Source organism: Python bivittatus, unplaced genomic scaffold (genome assembly GCF_059951505.1).
Source record: "Python bivittatus isolate LINGU-HERP-01145 unplaced genomic scaffold, Pbiv_v1 ctg000020_np1212, whole genome shotgun sequence".
NCBI lineage: Eukaryota > Metazoa > Chordata > Lepidosauria > Squamata > Pythonidae > Python > Python bivittatus.
In genome coordinates, this window is record NW_028277030.1 from 90,486,897 (window position 1) to 90,510,097 (window position 23,201).

General features: G+C 34.4%; 1 protein-coding gene across 3 annotated transcripts in view; it reads left to right on the forward strand.

The window, feature by feature from the left end:
* RYR2 (ryanodine receptor 2) overlaps window positions 1-23,201 on the forward strand; it is a 332,798-nt gene that overhangs the window by 260,570 nt on the left and 49,027 nt on the right. For 2 of the 3 annotated variants that reach the window (XR_015796687.1, XM_088143914.1), the window contains 10 exons: window positions 153-266; window positions 2,569-2,665; window positions 3,514-3,617; window positions 4,671-4,722; window positions 5,182-5,238; window positions 7,887-7,910; window positions 19,001-19,100; window positions 19,831-19,910; window positions 20,796-20,872; window positions 22,348-22,421. Coding sequence is in view for 2 of the 3 variants with exons in the window: in XM_088143914.1 (XP_088000040.1) it covers window positions 153-266; window positions 2,569-2,665; window positions 3,514-3,617; window positions 4,671-4,722; window positions 5,182-5,238; window positions 7,887-7,910; window positions 19,001-19,100; window positions 19,831-19,910; window positions 20,796-20,872; window positions 22,348-22,421 (779 nt within the window). In the remaining variant the exon portion in view is untranslated. The remainder of the gene's footprint in view (window positions 1-152; window positions 267-2,568; window positions 2,666-3,513; window positions 3,618-4,670; window positions 4,723-5,181; window positions 5,239-7,886; window positions 7,911-19,000; window positions 19,101-19,830; window positions 19,911-20,795; window positions 20,873-22,347; window positions 22,422-23,201) is intronic. The other variant, XM_088143916.1, reaches the window with a different exon arrangement.

Genomic DNA, 23,201 nt, shown 5'->3' on the forward strand with positions numbered 1-23,201 from the left:
CAAAATCCTATGCATATCAACTCAAAGTAAATCTCATTCAGTTTAATGGGATTTACTCCCTAGTAAATGATATGAGATGGCAGCCTTACACCTTTAAAACATCTGTTAAGAAGAGATTTCTGATTTTCATTTTTTTTTTTTTTTGTATTGTAGGTTGAGCATCCTCAGAGGTCGAAAAAAGCAGTATGGCATAAACTTTTATCCAAACAGAGAAAAAGAGCCGTGGTGGCTTGCTTCAGAATGGCACCACTATATAATCTTCCACGGTATGTGCTATCTCTAGGGAGAAGAGAAACATAAGAAAAACATGGTGCAGAGTTCAGCAACATTTATAGCTTTGGAAAAAAGAAATGTTAAAAAGATGTACCAGTACTGTCACTTTGTAGCTTTCCTAACTGATGCAAAGTGTCTGTGTGTGTGTGTGTGTGCGTGCACACGCATGCAGGTATTTCATAAATATAATTCTGTATGTGAGTTGGTTACAAATGTGAGTTTGTATATTGCTGCAAAAGATGAGTGGAGAACAGAATAGTATTATTGAAAAACACTGTATTTTATTTCATAATATATAAGAAATTCAGCTGAAATTGAATACAGAGAATATATTGTATAAAATAACGTTAGGATGTTTTTTGAAGATTAAGATGCGGTTATAAACATGTGTCTGATAATAAATCTCATTTCATCTCTTATTTCTGAATAGATGTGCATAGGATTGCTATGAGAAAATAGGATTATATTGTCTGAATATACCCTAACCCTAATAGAAGACACAATGAAAACTCCTTAATCTCACAACACATGGACAGACTCAACCACAGTTTCAGCTGAGAAAGTGTTAGCATCTTAGACCAAGCCAAACCCAAAAACGCTAAGGAATTCCTGGAAGCTTGGCATTCAGACAAATCAGCCATCAATAGACACATAGAAATAAACCATATTTACATATTCAAAGAGACAATAAAAAAGCTAAGAAGGAAACAAAAAGACCAGTACACATCCTCTCCAGCAACCAACACCTAGATAAGCAGGGATTAACACCAGACAAACAATCAAGCAGAAAACAATACTCCAATCAAGGAACTACCAAGGAGAAAACCACATCCCACCAAAACTGGCAGAGCAAGCTGCTGTATATAAACAGGGAGAAAACCCCACACTCATTAGAACTGATGATGTTACCTAATTGGGTAATGAAATGTCTGCAAGCAAACAATCAAGCTCAGACAGCACCAAGGACTCCACATTTCAACCCTGAGCTACAGATATTCTCTTCTACTGAAACTGTTAGTTGTTTCAGTTGGAGATAAAAAAGGAGAAAGTAACCTTTAAAAATTCCCATCACTGGTCTCTGTGTTTTCTAAAACACAGACATTAGATGGTCAGAAATTCTGAGCTTTCACACAGTTTAAAAATAACAAAAGGAAAAACAGTAACCAAGTAATTTGCTTTAGAACCTAGTATTACAGTTTAAGTCTGCTTTTACAGAAGGTAATAAACAGAACTGAGAGCTCTGTGAAGTGTAACTTCCCAAATGCAATGAAAAGTGTTGCAGTCTTAGAGAAGTGGCTTGGCTTATCCTACTGGCTTGGTGAAGTAGGGAAAAACATTCATAAGGTTTTTGTGGATTGTGTATCATAGAAATACAAAAGGTATGATTTCACTAATGGTTGTTCATTCACCTAGTGGATCCACAAATAGCTTCAACTAGTGCAGCTAGCACAACCAATCATTAGTATAATGAAGTTGTGTAGAATTCAGAAAGCATAATTAGAATAATAAGAGTAGGTGTAATTATCATACTAGCTCTAACCTTTGTGTAAAGATGTGAAAGTGATTTCCTTGGGAATAGTGGAAAGATGTGAAAGTGATTCCCTCAGGAATAGAAGTAGTGTGTAAATGCAATGGCGTTATACATTCTCATTCTCAGGCATGTACATTAAAAATGTAGCAAATTATAATTGCAAATATTTAAATTGTAATTATATAATTTTAATGTATAAATTGGTGTATATTGATAAGTTAATATATATATTCTATATATAGAATTTGGCAGGTTCTAATTGCAATCTTTGATTCATAGCTATACAATGTACTCTATAAATCCTTGTATATTAATTGGTTAACATAATTTGAATTAGAAATAACTGTTTAATTATCTGCAAGTTTGATCTGGTGATTATTTAATTCATGTACTGTATATAGAAATAGAATATATTCATAGACATCCTTTCATTCAAATTTTGATTTGAAAGCAATTGGCAATTGTTTACATGGGTAATGTAAACAATAGCAGAACAGTAGATTGGTAAATTTAGAATCTGTACATTGTAGTCTGAACTTTCTCTCCCTTTGCTACTATATGTAGACTTTCACTAACTTAATGTATTCTCAATTCTGTTTTTAGCATAACAGTCTATTCACTGGGATATTACTTCTTCGTCATATAAATGTGCTGAGAAATATATGCTGTTTCTCTGTGCAATGATATTTTGTCCAGTAAATGTTTTGAATATTCAATAAGTGTGCATACATTTTAAAATACACATATTTCATTGATTTTTTAAGGCACCGAGCTGTCAATCTCTTTCTTCAAGGATATGAAAAGTCCTGGGTGGAAACAGAAGACCATTATTTTGAAGATACACTGATAGAAGATTTAGCAGTAAGTTAGAGTTGACTGAATTTTTTTAGATTCAACCAGTTATTTGCTTTGGATTCTATTGTAGTATACAGCTGGGCCAAATTCAGCCATTAGTAAAGTATGGAATTTGCTTGTTACTTTGGTAATGTCAAGGTTTTAATTTTACCAAAAAAAAAAAAAAAAAAAACCAACCCCAAACCCAACAACAACCAAAAAACACAGTTCAAAAGTAGTGGGAGATATTACCAGTTTATATGTCCTGCTTCTTATAGACTGCAAGGAATCCTCTTGAGGGTACCTTGGATATCCAGAATTTTATATATTGGTATGCATAAACTGTAAATATATACGCTATTTTTGTTCCTTTTCAACACTGCAGCTGTCACCCTGACCTTAGGTTTGCCAGTATAATCATGGAAGTCTTGGTCGTGTCATTTCTACACTTTGTTGATGATATATCATTTGGGTTTCAAAATGATACATATATTTCTGATTTATTATCAACCCAATTTGTTTGACTCATTCCTTTATTCTATCTTGTTTCTACATTAATCTCCAATTTGTAAAAAATTGCATTTAAATATATATTTTAAAGTGACTTAAAATATGGCTTAATAGATATTTTGAGCCTCAAACTATGGTATAGCATTTTGAAGCTATGTAAACTTATGAAAAACAATGATCCAAGAAGTGTAATTCAGGTCACTTCATATCTATCTAAATATCATATTCTCAAACATCCCTAATCTAAATTTGTTTGGAATTAAGTTCGATGACTCTCAGTATAATGTCCAGATATATCTACCTCTCAAATCTCAAACATTTTACATTCTCATTCTATGCTCTTATTCTTCTGTTTCTTGCTACAGAAACCTGGAACAGAACCAACAGAAGAAGATGAATATATTAAGCGAGTTGATCCTTTACATCAACTTATTTTACTATTCAGTCGAACAGCTTTGACTGAAAAATGGTAAGACAAGAAAGAGGAGATACTCATGATTTTTTGTAAGTGCTTTCTCTTCAAATCTCAATATGAAATGCTCTCTGTCCCTAGAAAAAGTGATGTGAAGTTAAATATCACAGTACTATCGGGCAGAGTTATGAAGTTTGAACCAGTTTTGTATTCAAGTATATCTACAAAAACCCTTGTCAATGAATGATGGAAAACCATAATACTTCATGCAAATTGAATTAGCTGTAGTTGAGCAAATAGGATTATTTTCTTATTTGTTAGGGTAGAGAAGAAATTACATGACTGATATTTCTCTTTTGTGTTATTAGAAGAAACAGAATCCAAAACAGTAACAGTGTATTTCTGTATTACCATATTTATTTGTGTATAAGCCTATCCATGGATAAGCTGACCTTTGAATTTTTAACCAAAATACCATGAAAAATGTTCCAACCCACATTTTTCATGGTATTTTGCTTAAAAATTCAAGGGTCTACTTATCTGCAGATGGACTTTTATGAGAGTATAAATGGGAAATATGGGTCATCTGTAAAAGTATCACAGATAAGCCTGTCCATGGATAAGCTGATTTTTTGGGTGTATTTGGCACCTAAAATTCTCAGTTTATCCATGAGTACATATGGTATCACTATTATTGCAGCTTAGTTTATTGACAGCTGACTTGAAATATAAAAACTATATTGTTAAATATAATACTGAAAACTGAATTTGAAAAAATTGTAAGGTGGAAATAAAAAAATTGAAACTATTAAACTTGCAAACTTCTTCATATATATTTATGTTTATATTTGTTGGAGGAGTCTATCCCAGATGTTTTAATGTAAGCATAAATTCTGATGTCATTTTCTTTAGTGTTTCTCCTTCAGTATTTCTCTCACTACATATGATCCACCAAGGTTTCTGCAGATATGGCAAAACTCCAGGCTAGCTACTCTTGTAATAAACACAATTATCATACTTTCTCCTCCATTAATCTGTAACTTTTACACTGGATACAGAATAGCTCTTACGATAATTGTAACCATCTGTTCTTCCTTTTCTATACCACAGTAAATTGGAGGAAGATTACCTGTATATGGCATATGCTGATATTATGGCAAAGGTAATTTTTTTTCACCAAAATCCAAATAATGTTTTCTATCACATGTGTCATCTTTCCTTGACTTGAAATACAAACCTTGATAATTCCTAATCACATGAACATTACAAGTCCCCTTCTTCTTTGCTGACACTGCCTGTCTACCATATCTTGGCTGTAAGATGACCAAGATGTACCAGGAGCCTTGGGAATGTAGTTTTCCCAGGACTTTGAAAACTGCTGGTAGATTCTGGGTGATCAGTTGTTGGGAATTCTCCTGGACTCATTGAACCCTGACTATATAACTTTGTTAGCTGAGCCCAATAATGCAGCAAACCCAGCAAATTTTCCTGTCAACGGTCCCCTAACTTTATGCAGGATACGTAATTTATGTGTCTGCTTTATTTTAAAAGCCAGAAATAATCTTGAAACCAAATATATTTAATTTGAAAAAATTATTTGTGAACACAGTGTTTTTTTCAGAGCTGCCATGATGAAGAAGATAACAATGATGGTGAAGAGGAAGTAAAGAGCTTTGAAGTAAGATTAATACTATCTACTTTTATCTTTTATTATGTTCATTATCCCATAGTGTCCCATGTAGCAGCATCTCTTGTTCATGCTTTTCAATATGTAATAGATGTAATTTTGATAATAGACTTTATCTGTTTGATAAAAATATTATTTTTAAAAAAATAGTAAAAATCTGACCACATTAAAATCCAGAGTTAAAGTATTTTATGTTACTTCCATAACAACTGGGAAGAGCTTTGATGAAGGAACTCCAAAGTTTTGTTTGAAATGCTTAGACAAATACTTAGCTATGGATTTTGTTCACCAAATATAGTCAAGTAGCATCAGTATGATGCTCTGATGATCGTAGAGATTACTGCTAGGTATTAAAGTACATTATATGCAGTATATGAAAGGTTTTATAGGGCAAGACCAACATAAAGAACATTGTTTAGAAAGCTGTGCTAGTGAACCATTATTATGTGATTCTGGTTATGTATTTATGAGAAGTGTTACTATGATCTCCATTATCTAAAACTGTTAAATTAAAAATTCCTTCCTGTATAGTTTATTACAGTCTTTGCCTGTTCTTAGAAAGATATAAATGAAGACAGCCAGATCTGGAGTCTCGATTTCTACAAGAAGTGTTACATTTGGATGTGAGGTTATCTAACTCCAAAATACAAACATGAATTCTGCCTGCTTTCTTATTTTTACTATTCCTCCATACACAGGAATCTCATGTTATACATATGTGTTTCTTAGATAAATCAGGATAATAATACCCAGAGGAATGGCTCAAGTTTGCTTTGCCATTCATGTATTTTGTCCTCTTGGATGCATGCCAAGTATCATAAGGCCTGCCCCTTCATATTTTATTAGAAGCAAAATGTTTCTCATTTTGCCACTTTGTGAAGTTCTGAGGAAGTAACTGATACTGGAAAAATTCAGTGAGGGCTATAAACTTGTCTGTCAAAAGAAACTCTCTTGTGTATTGGGATTATGAGACCTGGGTTGGATGAAGAAATGTTATCATCTTAATGAATTCATTTTCTACAAGATATTACCTTGTACTTGTTGATAGGATCAAAGACCCTTTGAGATCACTCCTATAAATTTACAAGCAATCACTCACCATAATTCTCCTCAATTTCTTTGCCAGGAGTGAGTGGAAACAATTAGCAATTACTTGCTCTGTGATGAGTCATTTGTCTCAGTTTGTACATAAGTACACTTAAGAGACTTTGTGTCGGTTACCAAATTATTATTATTTATTATCCAGTCCATTCTCAAGTAGTAGTGACAGGTGGCATAGACAGTTCTAAAATTCAGTTGTATGAGATGTCTTTGAATGTATTGACTGACATGGTATCAGCTATTAGTATTTCCAATATATCTCCTAGACATTGATGTATTGGATCTTTAAACAGAATTTGTGCTCTTACATTTCTAGTGGGCGTAGTGATAAAAGGGGTCTTTTTAAAACTACAGTTGACCAGAAATACAACAACAAATAAAATGATTCACACATTGAAGATGAGGTATATAGGATAATTATTTATACTAAATTTATACTAAGTTAGCAACTTCTTAGATTATAAAAGATAAAAGTTATCCTACTCTGAATTTCATGTAATTAAAACAATCATTCATAACATATTTTTGTTTTGGTGTATGAAAGAATATAGGGAACTGTGTAGAACACAAGTAATAACAATTTAAAATCTTAATTAGATTCATTGAAAAAAGTTTAATTACGTACTCAGATGCTTCCCATTTTCTTTGGCAGTCAGTAAGAATTCCTGTTTCTCTTCATAATACTGAAAAGTGTGCTGGTGCAAGCAAAACCTGACCTGTCATAGACTAGTGATTTTGTTGTTGTTGTTGTTATTTTAAAATGCTGAGGATGATGAGAAAGTGATTGTATGTGTCATTGTGATTATATATATAGTTGTAATGAGGAGAAAAGCTTCAGTATTGCTCTTCCCTCAGTGTAAGTAAAAATAGTAACAGAAAATATAAATCCAATTAAAATTACCTCTATTCAGAACTCTTCTTTGTCGCTGTGGTATTCTCGTCCTTGCTCTTCATCTTTGTCCGCTACTACTAATCACTTTTGTCTATGTGGGAAGTGCATATCTTTTCTTGTTTGTTTTCACTTGCCAATTTACTTCCATCTTGTAAATTATTACGAACATTGATAAAAACATGTATATTTTCAAAGTATCCTTATTAGTAAAATGTATTCATATAATTAGAATGTTACAAATGAATCTGAGAGTTATCAAACGAGATATGGAGCTTGTTCAGCTGTGAACTACTGAAACTATATGAAATGTAGGATTCTTTTAAAAGCTAAGAGGATGTAAAAAGTAGATCTTGTGAAGTAACTGTAAAGCAAATCTGTCTATGCTAGGTCAGTCCTTGTTCCTATAAGAAATATATTGTGGGGAGGGAGAGGATGTAATAAACAATTCAATGTTAAATAAAGTAGGTTGAAACTTTTCTGGGTTTTGCATTTAAATTTTAAGTTGCCATGAAATATATGGGGAAGCAAGCGATAATTCTTCAGGAACTACAATTTGGACTGTGCATTTAGTTGATCAACTATCATCAGAGTACTTTGGACACTTTTCTTATTGCTATTTCACTTCTTATCCTCACCTTTCCTTAAGGTCACAGGATCCCAACGCAGCAAGGTAAAATCATGTGTTCTGTGCTTATGTGGGACTAATTTTGTGACATGTAGTTTTATTAGACTCAACATCTTGGACAAGTTTTTTTAAGCAGTTTTGATACACTTTAAAGCCTTTGCAGTTCCAAAAACAAAATATTTTCTAATTAAATCAGCTCAGTTTTCCACCTGAATTCCCAATGTTGGAATTAGAATCTTAATGTTTATTTTATAGGCCAAACAAAAGCTTTTTTGTTTATAGTCAATAAATGTTAGAGGATTGATAAATTGACATTAATATAATTACAGTGAAAGTTGAACAGTGATTAAAAATATTTCTTAATTATTTCCAATCCTAATCCATGTAATTTCTTGTTAGAATATTATTTACACAATATGTTCAAAAAAATGATTTGCCCTACATAATTATAGATTTGTCCCAGTAAAGTGGGGATATATTTGTTATGTGTAATATGTCTTCATGCAAAATCATTACTGAACTTTACATTATAAAGAGTTAGGACTTTTTGCAAATATCTGACTTTCCAGTTTTATGTAGCTTATAGACGTGGTGAATACATGGGAAACAAACTGTAAGAAGTTGCTCTAATATTTCCTTAGCCATGACACAAAGAGTGCTCTAACAACGGAAACAAAGACAGAAAGATTTCATAAATATGTAATATAAACGGCATAGATACTTTGAAAAGAAAATAAGAAAGTGGTCCCAGAGTATGAAAGCAACATTTGAGAGTTTGTGGATGAGTTTTTAATGTTGCTCTTTGAAGAATCTTTTCTTAGTTAGCTGCAGAAAACATTTAAATATTTAGTCTTTTCAGTTTTCATTCCAAGAGTACAGTACTCTAACAACTAATGTAAGAATGAGCAGTTTTTGTCAATGACTGAGAAATGACAGTGAGGCATTATGATGAGGAACACTAATGTAGGAATCTACCAATTTGTGGCAAAGATACAAATATCTCATTTTCCTCACTGTAGCTCAACACTCAGGACGTTTTGATAAATAATAACACATAATATTGTAGAGTCAAATCCCTGCCCAGTATAAAGCAATCAAAAGCCTACCTTATCTTCTTCAACTGAGATTCTGTGGTAAGAAAAAAGATGAAAGAAACAGTGGGTAATCACAGGAGGCTTGCAACGGAAGATGTTACGTGAACCCCCCTGTAGTCTGTGAATAAGGCAGAGCAATTGCCTGGCAAAAGCTTCATCTGGAAACATTTAAGGTTTTACTCAAAATATACAGTATGAAGACATCCTTAGCATTAGAGAATAATTCCAGTGAATTCTAAGGATATATAGACAGTGCTGAAATCAAGCTGTGTTTCTGCTCCTAACATGCTGCCATCTTCATAAGAGGGATCTTACAGAGTTTCTGTTGTTTGTGAATTGCTGTTTTCCATATTCTTTTGACCTTTCATCTAGATAACAGATATAAGAAGCCAGTACTGTGCGTCTGCTGTCATTCTTCAGCGTTCTTCTTGTGGGTCATCTTTTCATCTCTTTCCTCCAACAACGATACCACAAGTACAAAACCAAGGCATTTAGTTAAATTGGACAGAACTAAAGTATTTATATTTTTTGAGGTTACAGTCTTACTTGTACCTGGGAGAAAGTTTCATGAAGCAAAATAGGTTTTTCTTCTAAATAAACACATAGAATTGCTCTGCAAATGTTATAAGTGTGCCAAAAGGTATACTGTATTTTTATATGCAAAGTAAGTTTCAAATAATAGATTTTGATGATGTTAAAACAATGAAATAAGGATATATTTACATTAAACTATTGCATATAGTTTTCCAAATTATTGGGTTTTTTCCCTGGATTTTGTATGTATATCGAAAAATTTCCAAATGGCTTCTCCATTTCTGGAAATGTTAAAACTTTATTTGGGGCTTGGTTACATATTTCCTAATTTAAAAGATGAATTGGTTCTGTGTAACACTGTGCAAGGATAGCTTCCATCATTAATTGTTAGGTCTAATTCTACAAGGGTTAGTTCTCCAACATGAATAACTTTGCTTGTAGTAAGCTTGCTTATTTTTTGTTATTCATTTTATTTTTCTTCTAGTAATTTCATACGTATTTGAATTTAGGTGACGATTTGATATGGAGCCTGAATATTTTACAGAATCAAGATAGCTTTTTAGAAAATTTAAGTTTGGGATAGTGACTAAAGGCACCAGGCTAGAAAGTAGGAGACTGTGAGTTCTAGTCCTACCTTAGGCACAAAGCCATCTGTCTGAGTTTGGGCCAGTCACTCTCTCTCAGCCATAGGAAAGAAGGCAATGGCAAACCACTTCTGAAAATGCAGGGACTTGTCCAGACAGTTGCCAGGAGTCAAAGGCATGTACATAGAGAAACTGTAAGAAAGGCTTCTTTTTTCATGTAGCTGGGAAGTTAGGAAACTTCTGAAAGCTGAAATGAATCACTACGGGAAAAAGGAGGTTTATAACTTCTGTAGAAACATTTTTTAAAAATCCATGATAAAATACAGAGAAAGAAAAGGACATTCAATTGTACTGATTAGGAGGTGATCGTTGACTGATTGGCTGCCATCAAGTCAGTGTCAACTTTCAGTAATCACATAGATAGATTTTCTTCAGGTGGATCTGTTCCTAAGGTGGTCCTTCAGGTTTTTCAATGGTGCACCTATTGCCATTGTAACTGACTCCATCCACCTTGCTGCTGATCAGCCTCTTTCTTTCCTTCCACCTTTCCCAGCATTATAGACATCTCCAGAGAGCTAGATCTTGGCATATTGTGTCCAAAGTATGATTGTTTGAATATCATCATTTGTGTCTTGAGTGAGAACTTTGAGTTGTTTTGCTCAATGTCCATTGGTTTGTTTTCTTGGCTGTCCATGGTATTCTCATGGTATTTTCTTCTCTAACACAAAGTTCAAAAGCATTAATACTTGTTCTGTCCTGCTTCTTCAAAGTCCAACTTTTACTTCATAGAGTGTCACAGAGAAAACCATTGCCTGCATGATTCTGATCTTTGTAAGTATAACATCCTGACATCTGAATATCATTTCCAAGGCCTTCATGACTGCTGTACCAAGTGCTAGTCTGTGGCGTATTTCTTGACTGCTTGTTCCCTTACTGTTGATGGTTGATCCTAAAAGGCAGAAGCTATCCACCACTTCAATATCTTCATTGTCAATTCTAAGGCTGGTTGCTGTACTTTTTGTCATTAGTTTGGTCATCTTTATATTTAATTTTAGTCCCATTTTTTACTTTAATTAGTAGAGCTTGCAGATCATTTGCATTTTCAGTAATCAGAATAGTATATCATCAGCATAATGCAGGTTATTGAGGTTTTATTTCTCCAAATATTAAAACTTCGTTCATCTTTTTCCAATCAGTATATATACCACATATAGGTTGAATAAACAAGGGGAGAGCATGCAGCCTTGTCTCACTGTTTTGCCAAACTGGACCAAATCTGCTTCATCATGTTCTGTCTGTACTATGGCTTCCTGAGTTGTTTATAGGTTTCACATGAAGACAGATTTCTAGGATTCCCATTTTTCTATATGCATTCTAACTACATTCCACCGCTTGACATGATCCACACAATGGAAGGCCTTTGTATAATCAATGAACACATCCTGACTTTTTTTTCAGTATTCTTTGGCTTTCTCAATTATCCAGTCTACATCCGCAATAATGTCTTTTATTCCTTGGCCTTTTCTAAAGCCAATTTGAACATCTGTCATCTCCCTTTCCATGTAGGACTCTAATCTGTTTTGGATGATCCTAAGCATTATTTTGATAATGTGTGAAATTAAGGATATTGTACAATGATTTGAACACTCTGTTAACACAGATACTGCTTCTTGTCTCTACTAACAGCCCTCTGAAATCCTTTGTTAAGTTCCTTCCTGAGATCTTTGTTTTTCTTGGCTTTTGCTTCTGTTCTCTTCTTGGCAACTTCCAAGAAGATCCAATATGCTTTCTTCTCTATCTTGGTCTTTGGCTGTCTCTTTTCACATTCATCCTTAACAAATTCTTTGATTTCATTCCAGTTCCTTTGGTTGTCAGAGTGTTTTAGGACTTCAAAGTGATTCCTTATGTTCTCTTTGAAAGTGGTGGGTATATGCTCAAGATCATATTGTGGAAACTGCTTGACTTTCTTCTTCCACTTTAACTTACCTTGAAACTTGCACATGAGCAATTCATGATCACAGTCAGCTCCTGGCAATGTCTTTGCCATTATAACTGAAATTTTCCATCTTCTTCTACCAATAATATGATCAATTTGATTTTTGTATATTCCATCTGGTGATGTCCTTGTATCCAGACATTGTTTTGGTTGTTTGAAGACTGTGTTAGCAATGAAGAAATAATTGGATTGGCAGAAATTGGTAAGTAGTTTTGCTTCATTTTGGTTTCCTAACCCATACAGTCCAACTACATTTCCCTCCTTGATTTTTTTTCAAATTTGGCATTCCAATCTCCAGCCGCAAACAGGCCATTTGCTTGCATGTTCTGTCGATTTCAAGTAAAATTTGATCATGAAAGTCAAGTTCCTCTTCTCCTGCATCCTGGTTGGAACATAAACTTGGAAAATCATCATATTAAAGGGTTGCCTATGAAATCTAATTATTATTATATTATTATTAATTGATCATTGACTACATTGTACCCAAGTACTGTTCTTAATATACCCTTCTTGATTATGAAAGCAGTGCAGTTTCTTCTTCGTTTTTTGGGTCCTGAGTAATAAACAGTGTGATCTTCTGACAGAAAATGTCCAGTCCATCTCAATTTGCTGATGCCTAAGATGTCAGTGTGCAGTCAATTCATTTAATCTTCACTGCGTTGAGCTTCCCCACGTTCATGCTTCTTACATTCCACGTTCCCACTGTAATTCTGTCTTTGCTGCTTTGGATTTTCTTTTCCTGCATGGAACAGCAGCAACTAGATGTCCCGAAAGCTTTAATTTAGCCACATCATAAACACCATTAGTATTCTGAAGGATCCTCAGCTCTTCCTCAGTAGCATGTTGAGTGCCATCTGACCTGAGGGGGGCCATCATTTGGCACTATATCATCAGTCATTTTTTCTTGGTAAAATACAAGAGTGGTTTACTATTGACTTTTCCTGCAGAGTGTGAAATTTCCTTTGCAGTTGTCACTTAAATGATCTGCTTCCAGCATCTTCCTATATCTCTGCTGCCCAATATAGGTGCCTGCTTGCTTTAGTTGGGCAGCTGGGATGACCTTTATACCTTGGGTGACCCTGCTGGGATTTTTTTTTTTTAATATTTTTTTATTTTTACAACAAACACAAAACATACATGGACAAACAAAACCATAAAAAGGCATAAAAAAAGAGCATCTTCCATTTTATAGCGTGTGTCAACCAGTTACCAACTCGTTGGTGCCCCTTTCATAATCTTAAATTCTCATATCATCTATTCAAAATATACTTGTATACTTATCAATTAACAATTATTAATCATTCATAGCTAATCTATAAAATCATTTATTACAAGAAATTTTAACTTTCAATAGGATTAGTAATACATTTTCATCTATCGATTATATGTGTATATATATAATAATTAATATCAAATTTCTATTATAAAGTTTCCTAATCCATTACATTACTATATTTTCTCATCCAATCATTAATAAAAACAAGTTACTTATCTTCTTACTCTAATTTCAAATCTCAGTTTAACTCATCTCTGCACATTTCATAATTTTCAATAACTTCCTCCTGCATAAGTAATTTTTAATTTTTCCAATTCTTAAAAGTTACAGTTCTAACCAGTATCAGTTACAATATCAGTTACAGTTCTAACCGGGTTACAGTTCTAACCAGATTCTTCACTACATATTTCAACAAAAAAATCTCTAGTTTAAAATCTATATGTTACTATATTCAACCATATGTAAATGTCTAATCTCTTAAAACATTTAGAATCAAATACAATTTTTAACTATATATCTCAGATTTATACTTTATTCCAGCGCTTGCATAATTTTGAGTTCACCCTTTTCATTCAATATCCCAAAATATCTAGCTGTTTATTCCTTTTTCTATATTATTGGATAAGAGAAAGCAATAATAAATGTCCTTTCAAACATTCTGCTTTTGAAGCTTCTGTCAGTTCCATCATTGTTGTATTCCCCTCGTTTTTTCTTTAAACATCTGAAGTAGTTTCTTTCAATATTGTTTTACTTCTTCTTTTTGTGCATTCTTTTAGTACGATTTTCCATTATAATCTTGTATAATCTTTTTCTCACCCTCAGTGCCAAGAACAAGTCTGTCCCTCTTCATTTATCAGTTGATTAACCCTTTTAATTCTCAGTTTATAAGCCTCACAATAATTCTGTTTAATGTTTCTGATTTCTTGTACTATTTCTTCCTTTTCCATTGATCCCGTTTTATGTTTAATTAAGTCCATTTTAGCTTTAGTATCTTTTTTTCTTTTCTTTTTTTTGCGGGAATTTCTGCAGCTCTTCTTCCAGTTTTTTATAGTCATCCTCAATAGTTTAAAGATCTTTTTCTGCATTGTGTTTCTCGTATAGTTTATTGTCTTGATAAACCTTCATTGAGTCAAAGGATTCTTTATCTTTGTTCTTGCCAAAAATAAAAAAAAAATAAAAAAAACAAGAGGAGAAAAAAAAAAAAAGAAGAGGAGGGAAAAGACTAAGTCTCTTTAAAAAAATCCAACTGAGGGGGGAATGGAGAGCAAAGCAGAGCTTCTAGCAGAAAGAAGAGCTACTGCCACTAATCAGGGCTCTTGTGACTAGCTCAAACTTTCCATCTTGATATTTTCAAAATCGCTTTCAACTCCACTTTCTTATTTATAGTTACGGATGGCACCTGTATAAACATGCACATCCCACTATCTTTTTAGAAAGCACAGGGTCCTTGAGCATGCGTCACAATAGAAGAAAAAAAGCACTATGTTGAGCCTCTAGATGGTAGTGTAACTTTCTTTCATTTACTTTCTCTTAACTCCACTTTCCCCATTTCAAAATCAAAAAGTATAAATTTCTTACAACAATAAAGAAATCTTAGTCAAAAAAAAGGCTTAAGATAAAGAGTTATTGAGTATTAAAAAGAAAAAGCCAATCCAGTTAAAAATATATATTTTTTTAAGAAAAAAACATCTTGCCAATTCCACTAAAAAGGGAAAGTTGAAAAGAAAAAAAAATTTCCCCCCTTTTTTTATAAGGCTCGATCTCGCCGCTTAATCCACTTTTCTTCACTTTTAAAAATCTCTTTAAGACCCTGCTGGGATTATATACTCCTGACATACAGTCTTTGCTCATTCCTCCCAGGAATACCCCCACCCTACCTCCCATAAAAATGAGACCTGCAGCAGGACTTGCAAGGAGGCGATGATCATAGAAGGAAACATACATATCAAGAAGCTGTACTTTATTAATCTCTGAATATGTTTTTTCATCCCTCATTTCCATATTGTCATGTATACTTTCATGTTTTTGGTCATATAATGAAATCCAGTATCTTGGAGCTTCTGAGTGGACAATGGGTTTTCCGCCCCTAGTTTGAAATTAACAATATTCTTGCTGTATGCCAAAACTTGGGTTTATTGCATACTTATTCCTCCTTAATTCGGTGCTCCCATTTGCAACAGAGTCATGAACTAGAATTTAAGTTTTCTCTATTGCACTTAACCTCATCATGACCATGTTCTCTCGCTCTCAACCCCTCCCCCATCTGCCCCCTGTATGCTGTGCAGTGCCTCCAGTTTGATGTTTTGGCATGTGTGGGAGCAGGACTGTAGCCAAGCGGCTTTAAGGTCTTGTAGACAGCTGTTACCTTTCCACTACAGAGCGCACAAACAAACAAACAAACAAACAAACAAAAGAAAACATTATTTATAATGGTTTCCCCCCCACTGGGGTGTGGTCCAATCACAGTTAAAAATTAGCCCTTAAGCTAATGGAAGTATGAAATCCTGTACCTACAATATTAGCTGACATCCTGCCATTTTCTTGTTAAGATTTTATTCCACATTTTTCTTTGTGTGTTTAAAATGAGCCTACTCCAAATCCTAGAGGTAAATAGATTAACCCTAAATAGCTAAAAATAATTAAGGCAGAAAATATAAATTGAGATTTCTTAAAAATAATGCTTAGATTCTTTGGAAGAATAAAATGTATTGTATCAACTGGGTCTGTTGTAACTATTATTGACTAAAATCAGAATGATTGAAGGACAACCGTGTGTGTGTGTGTGTGTGTGACTACTGACTGAGGCAGCTCGGGATATTATTGTTGCTTTGACCTCTATTTCATAGATTTGGGCTTGCACGGAGCATTGTGGTATTTTTGGCTGCAGCTTTATTTATTGGTCCTGAGGACTGCCTCAGTCAAAACCACCCATAGCAGTTTGCAGTTGATAGCCACCTCTCACCAGCAAGGTCAAAGTGCAGAATACTTCGTTCAGCTGGATTATTCTGGCGTTTTTTCTAATACCCAGCTTCATTTCTGCGATAGTCATTTTTTTGCCTGAGATGGATGTTTCACCGGCCTAATGCCTACGCTGGCCATGCACTGTATGGGATTCTCCACACCTTTGTGGAGTACGTGGTCCTTTCTTAACTGGTGGGCTATTATAAAAGTACCCATTTATCTAAACATAATTTGTATATTCTTTTACAACTGAATTTTAATTAGAAGAAATGTTAAGTCTAGTGAAGTAAGACTTGCAGCAGAAAAAAAAATACCGGAAAGTATATACGCATGCAGATATCACCTGTGCTTGTCATTTGTCACTATGTCTCTGTGTTTCCGGTCTGACCTCTCCCCTCCTTTTGTACGTGTGTGTGTGTGCATATGTTTCTCATATTAGAGAAAGATGGAAACTGTGCTCTGTAAGATGCAGCATACAGATGGTTTTATTATTTATTTATTGCGTTCCAATCCTGTATAATCAGCAAAATTACTCAGGGCAGACCCAGACTTCCTAAGAGTGGGATTCTGCTCTGGAGGGCCTCCCATTCACATAAGAAGAGAGATTTTTATGCATGTGGCTCCTTTTTCTTTTCACCTCCCCATGTTCCCAATAAGCTACTGCAAATGATAGGATAGTACAGGGTTGCAGGGAAAAGAGCATTTGTTAAGAATCACGACCCTCTTGCTCCAACTGGAGAATTTGCGAGATCGGAGTTCTTTCTACAGATGGAAGAGTCTCTTCCATTCACAGACGGTCCTGTCCTGATTCAACTTTAGATAACCAGACCTAGGCTGCAAAAATAGGGTAATCATGGAATAGCAGCAGAAAGATGCAGAGAAACCTTTGTTGTCATCTAGTGGTGATCCAGAATTTTGAAGTTGAGATATAGTAGCCCTACTATAAGGATTTTGTTAGTATCCATCATAACTTACACGTTCTAGTGTTCTGCGTGAGAGACATAAACATTTAAAATAGTTTTTCTTTGACCCCAAATAGATTTTTAGTGACAACCACTTAGTGAAAGAAAGAAGCACTGGCAAAAGTGGATTGGGAATCAAAATAATGCCCTTCCCTTCCCTCCCTCCCTCCCTCCCTCCCTGTTTGAAAATTACTTGTAGGACCCTTGTATTTCTTCTCTAATGATTTATAGTATTTTTAGAGCAAACATTGTTGAAATGATATAAGGCCTGTCCTCATTACTGTTATTCTAGCACCACAATGGTTGGGTGATACTAGAATATGCTATAAATCACTAGAGGGAAATGGCCTCTGTCTTGGATGCTCAATTGTGCCAACTTCAGAATTTCTTCAATTTTGTAAACTTCATCTGAAAGAGAAAGGCTTAAAGCTAAGGTTTTCTTTTAAAAAAATTATTTCCTCATAGATCAGTGAAATTTGCAGTTAAATGGAAAGAGAAAGATCGTTGGGTCTAAGAAGATAAAAGGAATAAAGAACTTTGAATACTTTTAAAGAAACATATTGCGGTTTCATTGAAATGATGTTTTAGTTATGTTTTGACTCTGTGCTTCTTTTAAAAAAAATTACAAGAAGAGGTTTAAACAAGAAGGCAAAATTTTTGAAGAATCATGGCAGAAAATCATGACATTTTGTTCTTATCTATGTTTTGTTTGTATTTTTATAACATGGGATAATGCTCAGTCATAGATATCCTCAAGAGTAGTTTGAGTGAAGAAAATTCATAACGCATTTTTGCTCCTATATTATGATTAAAAAAATTTTTTTTTGCTTCAGCAAAAAGTTTCTGGATAAAAATATGATTGATTTGCAACCCAGTCAACTACATATTTACGTGGAATTCAAGTCTACTTTATTTAATGGAGGCTATTCCCAGATAAGTCGGTATTGGAACTTTTGTTTAAGCTAGAATAGGGACTTCCCCTCATTTACTAAAAAACATTCGTTTCTTGCCTCTCAATATTTAGGTTTTTAATATTGGATAGCCACGTCCTCATTGTTTAAACCTCTTCCACATAACTTTTTATGGGTTCTTTACATTAGATCAGTGTTTCTCAAATTTGGCAACTTTAAGATGTGTGGACCAACTCCTGTGACTGGCTGGGGAATTCTGGGAGTTGATGTCCATACATCTTAAAGTTGCCAAGTTTGAGAAACACTGCATTAGATGGAACATTTATGGCAACCAAAGTTTGTTGTTTAAGAGTCATAAGCTGGCTGTATTAAGCAACTCCCATGTTATGTCATATTTTAATGCAGGGTGAGAATATATGGCCCTCCAGATGTTGCTTTGCTGAACTGCAACACTTGTCATCTCTTACTTCTGTCCATGATGGCTGAGGTTATGCAAGTTGTAATTTAGCAACATCTGCTGGGCCACAGAGTTCCCTGAAGATTCTCTTTCAGGTAATATGAAAAGGTCAACCCCGAGTAGTATAAAGGCTTTTGAGAAAAAGGATATATATGAACCATAAATTCTATCCTGATTGAAGTCCATACTGAAAAATCTACCCTGTTTTGTCAGATGTATGGAAAAAATGATGATTAATATTATATCATCATGTCAATTGTTTTCAATTTAAAGTTGCAATAGAGCCCTCCAATATGAAAAATTACATAGCAAAGATATTAGGAAAAGGCCTCAACTTAAATGGTTGGGATTTCTATTCAGGAAAAAGAAATGGAAAAGCAAAAACTCCTGTACCAGCAAGCAAGACTCCATGATCGGGGAGCTGCTGAAATGGTCCTGCAGACAATTAGTGCCAGCAAAGGTAAGTTAACCTTATTTATTTTCTCCCAAGGACTTTTCTGTTGGTTTTACATTTCCTGGTGGAGAATTTCACTGAAATGTATATAAAACAGCTATGGAAAGACAGTTTTTGTTAGGACAGTGGCAAAGTTTTATATCCTACTCAGGCCGCTGAAGCTTCTGCTCAGTTGCTGCTTATAGCCATAAAATGAATGTATTGGTGGAAATTAACGCTAGTTTGGCCCTAAGGATACAGTATCATGTTCATTATTTTATTTATTTATTTATTTAATTTTTCAACCGCCCATCTCCCCCCAATGGGGGAACTCTGGGCGATTCACAACAAACATTAAAAACATAAAATATATAAATACATAAAACCTTAATTAAAAACTAATTTTAATTTAATTTATTTTAATTTAATTAAAATAAAATAAAATAAAAATTATCTGCATATGTGGTTGCACCTGGACAAACTGAGCAGAAAATCTGCTGTAAAACTCAAGAGAAAATACTAAGTTGGACAATAGAATTATTTTTAAATTGGATGAGTACCGAGGATACTGAAATACTGGAAAGAAGGTAAAATAATAAAAAAAAAGAGCTACAGTCTAATGTACATACATATAGATATACCTACATACACACAAATGCACATATTTTAAGTCAACATTAGAATCCTTTTCTAAGAGAAAATGAATGTGTGTGTGTGTGTATGTGTAAAAATGATAAAATAAATATTTGCTTTGCAGGTAAAATGGGGCCAATGGTTGCAGCCACCCTCAAACTTGGGATTGCTATTTTGAATGGAGGAAATTCAACTGTTCAGCAGGTAATTTTCTGACATTTAAAATGAATTACTTCTTTTCAGTGACAAGGATTTCTGGATCTATTTAATGCACATTTTGCTGATGGCTAGGATTGTGATTAATTCAGTAGTGACCAGCCTCTTTCTAAGGAACCAGAATCTTAGCTTTCTAAAAGATTTCATGTCCTCCTCTATGCTGAAATAGACAGTGACCAGAAAATAAGCCCTTTTCAGTTATGGTGCTCTAACTCTGGAATACCACCTCCAGCAAATTCTGGCTGGTACCAGTTTATTGCCAAATGCCTTTTTGTATTCATCCTGGAGCCTACATTTCTCTTTTAAAAGCCTTAGTTTCAGTTTTTTAATTTGTGTTTTGCTGAGATTGTATTGTGCTTTTAATGGAATTGTAAGCTTCTATTGTTCTTACAATATAGTGGGACACAGTATTGGACATTGTATCAAGGAGGCTATCAAATGACCTCAGGGCGTCACTGCTACTGCTGCTGCTACCTCTAAAAGTGCTACACTGGCTACCTCTTGAGGTTGATCCCAGGGCAATCAAATTCTGCCTTGGGGTACAAACAAATAAGGGCATAAGGCTTTCATCTGATTGGACCAAGTTGCCACTAACTTTAAAAAGAATCAAAATTAATGCAAGGGATGGGGGAAAGACAATGGAAGGGCAACAGTGGCGAAGAACATGGTAGAAGCAATAGTGGCATTGGTATATTTGAAGGAAGAAGCAGATAGGATGGTAGAGAGAGACCTAGAAACTCTTGCTTGGCTCTTTAAGAACTGGTAGTATTACTACCTAGAATTTTCGGGATTACATTTTGGGGATGATATGTCTAAAAGCAAAAAAAAGGAGCCAATTTGTATCTATATTTATACCAAAATGTTTTATTGTAGAAAATGCTTGACTACCTCAAGGACAAAAAAGATGTAGGCTTCTTTCAGAGCCTTGCTGGTCTGATGCAGTCTTGCAGGTAAGAGAACAAATACTACATAATTTCAAACTCTATACTATCACACCATCAGCTGCCCAGAGCCAGTAAGGAATGGAGAGGCATAGAAAGCTTTATAATGAATGAATGAATGAATGAACAAACAAACAAGTGAATAAATATTCCAGTGCAAACATTGATTTTCCTGGATCTGTTATCTTACATTGAATAGGTTTGCATGCCTAGGGGAATCCTTCTTTTAGTTTGAAAAGTAAAGCAAAAGAAAAGTGAACAAGCTACAGTACGACAGTCCAACAAAGAGTAATATGTCCAGTGACTTTCAAAATCATAGAATATCAATATAGTTCAATGATTTTTTTTTAAAAGGCAGGCTTGTCCTGCTTCCTAAGATGTAATGATGGATAGTGTCAGAATATAGATGCCAAAATATTGTGAGTGTGTGTGTGTTGTGGGGGGGGATTCCCCCAATGCAGTGTCGGTCAAAAGGATTTTTTTTCCTTTTCAGCACCTTAGAAACACTCCCATTCTATACATATTTAACAATAAGTGCTCATTACTTTAATGCCCTGTAGCACAATCATTTCTTTAATGTTTTTATGCTAAGCAACCCAAAGGTTGGGATGGGGAGGTGAGAGATTTCACATTAAATTTCCTTTAAGTTTATTTATTTATTTGTTTATTTTAAAAATTTAGATGGCCTCCCAATTTGAACAATGTGACTTACAAAAACAACAATTACCAAAAATAAAAAACAGCAATCAACAATACATTCAAGAATAGGTGAATATTCCCACTGTTAGGTGAACATATTTTTGTAACTGTGTCTAGCTAGTTCATTGCTATGATACAGAAGGTAGGCAATCATATTTTGCTTTCAGTGGCACGTCATGATGGTAGTCACAACTGTACGATTGAAGCCAACCTTTTGTATGTGTTTACTTACAAAGGGTGGACCACCTTCTTGACTTTTTTTATTCAACCCGTCCCCAGACACCTGTACTCTTTATCATAAAAAAAGCCTGTTCTCCATTTGCTTTGAGAGAAGTACGAACTATAGTAGGTTTTCAGGGTAATTTGCTTATTGAAGCCTGCAAAGTGGCCAGTGTGTGTTGTGAAGAAGGGAAATGCAGATGAGTTCCCACTTTGCTTATGAGAACTAGTTCTACATCAAAAATGTCCTCCCTGTCCAATGTCAGAAAAAGACCATTTCTAAAAAAGATATTGTTTGCTTTAAACGTGACCGATTCTGTTTCTCTGAAGGCAGGAGTCTTAAAGAATTTTTTAAAGTTGAAGCTCATGTCTTTAAAAATAAATTGAAAAGAAAGAGTGATGTGATTATTCCTTGCTGAGCCAAATAAATGTTTCTACCATATAATGAAATGCATTCAAATTTTACTGGTATTAACTCAGTTATGTACAGTGTAAAATGTCCTCCTTATAGCTTAAAGTAAAACTGAATGTTTGTGATTAAAACTACGGTGTATGTTTCATTACAGTGTTCTTGACCTAAATGCTTTTGAACGTCAGAACAAAGCAGAAGGCCTTGGAATGGTAACAGAAGAAGGATCAGGTACAGTTTTTTTAATGAAAAAGTTTTGTTGCTTGACCCCTTTAAAGTCATTAAATAAAAATAGTTATAGCTTTAGTTTAGCTTTATTTGTGATCATAGGCCAGCTGTTAACAGAGCACCCAGTCCAAAATAAAAAATAGAACAAGCACAATAAAAACTTGGACAATTAAAGAATTTTTTAAAAATTAAACTTTCATAAGAATCTGAGACAACTTGTTAGTCTTCTATATGACATGAAAGAAATTGGCATATGGAGATTATTAATAGTTCATGATTGAAAGGCATATACAGTTGCCCTCCTGCTGGGATTAGCAAGGCGTAATTACATGTTGGCTACTTTTCCAGATATTTCTGCAGACACATTGGCCAAAATGAAATGAGTTTTCTCCACATCAGACTAGCCAGGACAGTTTAACAATAAGAAGGTTATTAAGTCTGAGCACCTCGCTGTGTAAAACGCGCAGCACAGTAAGACATGCGAAGGAAATCTGATATCCCCCAACTGGCAGGAAGATAATCTCTCTTGGACTGGAGTATCTCCCTTCTACTAGCACAGATGGCAGAATATTAAATCTTGCTAGTGTGTGGCACACATGAGACCATGATTGTATAATGGAATAAATTGTCTTCCACCCAGTTACACTCCTTAGTAGGGGGGACTTCTGTAGTCATAGCCAGTTCCACATACTTCAGTGGCTGAAGTTTTGGATCCTATTTATTTATTATTTTATTGGATTTGTTAAGGCCATCCAACTCCAAAATGACTCTGGATGGCATACA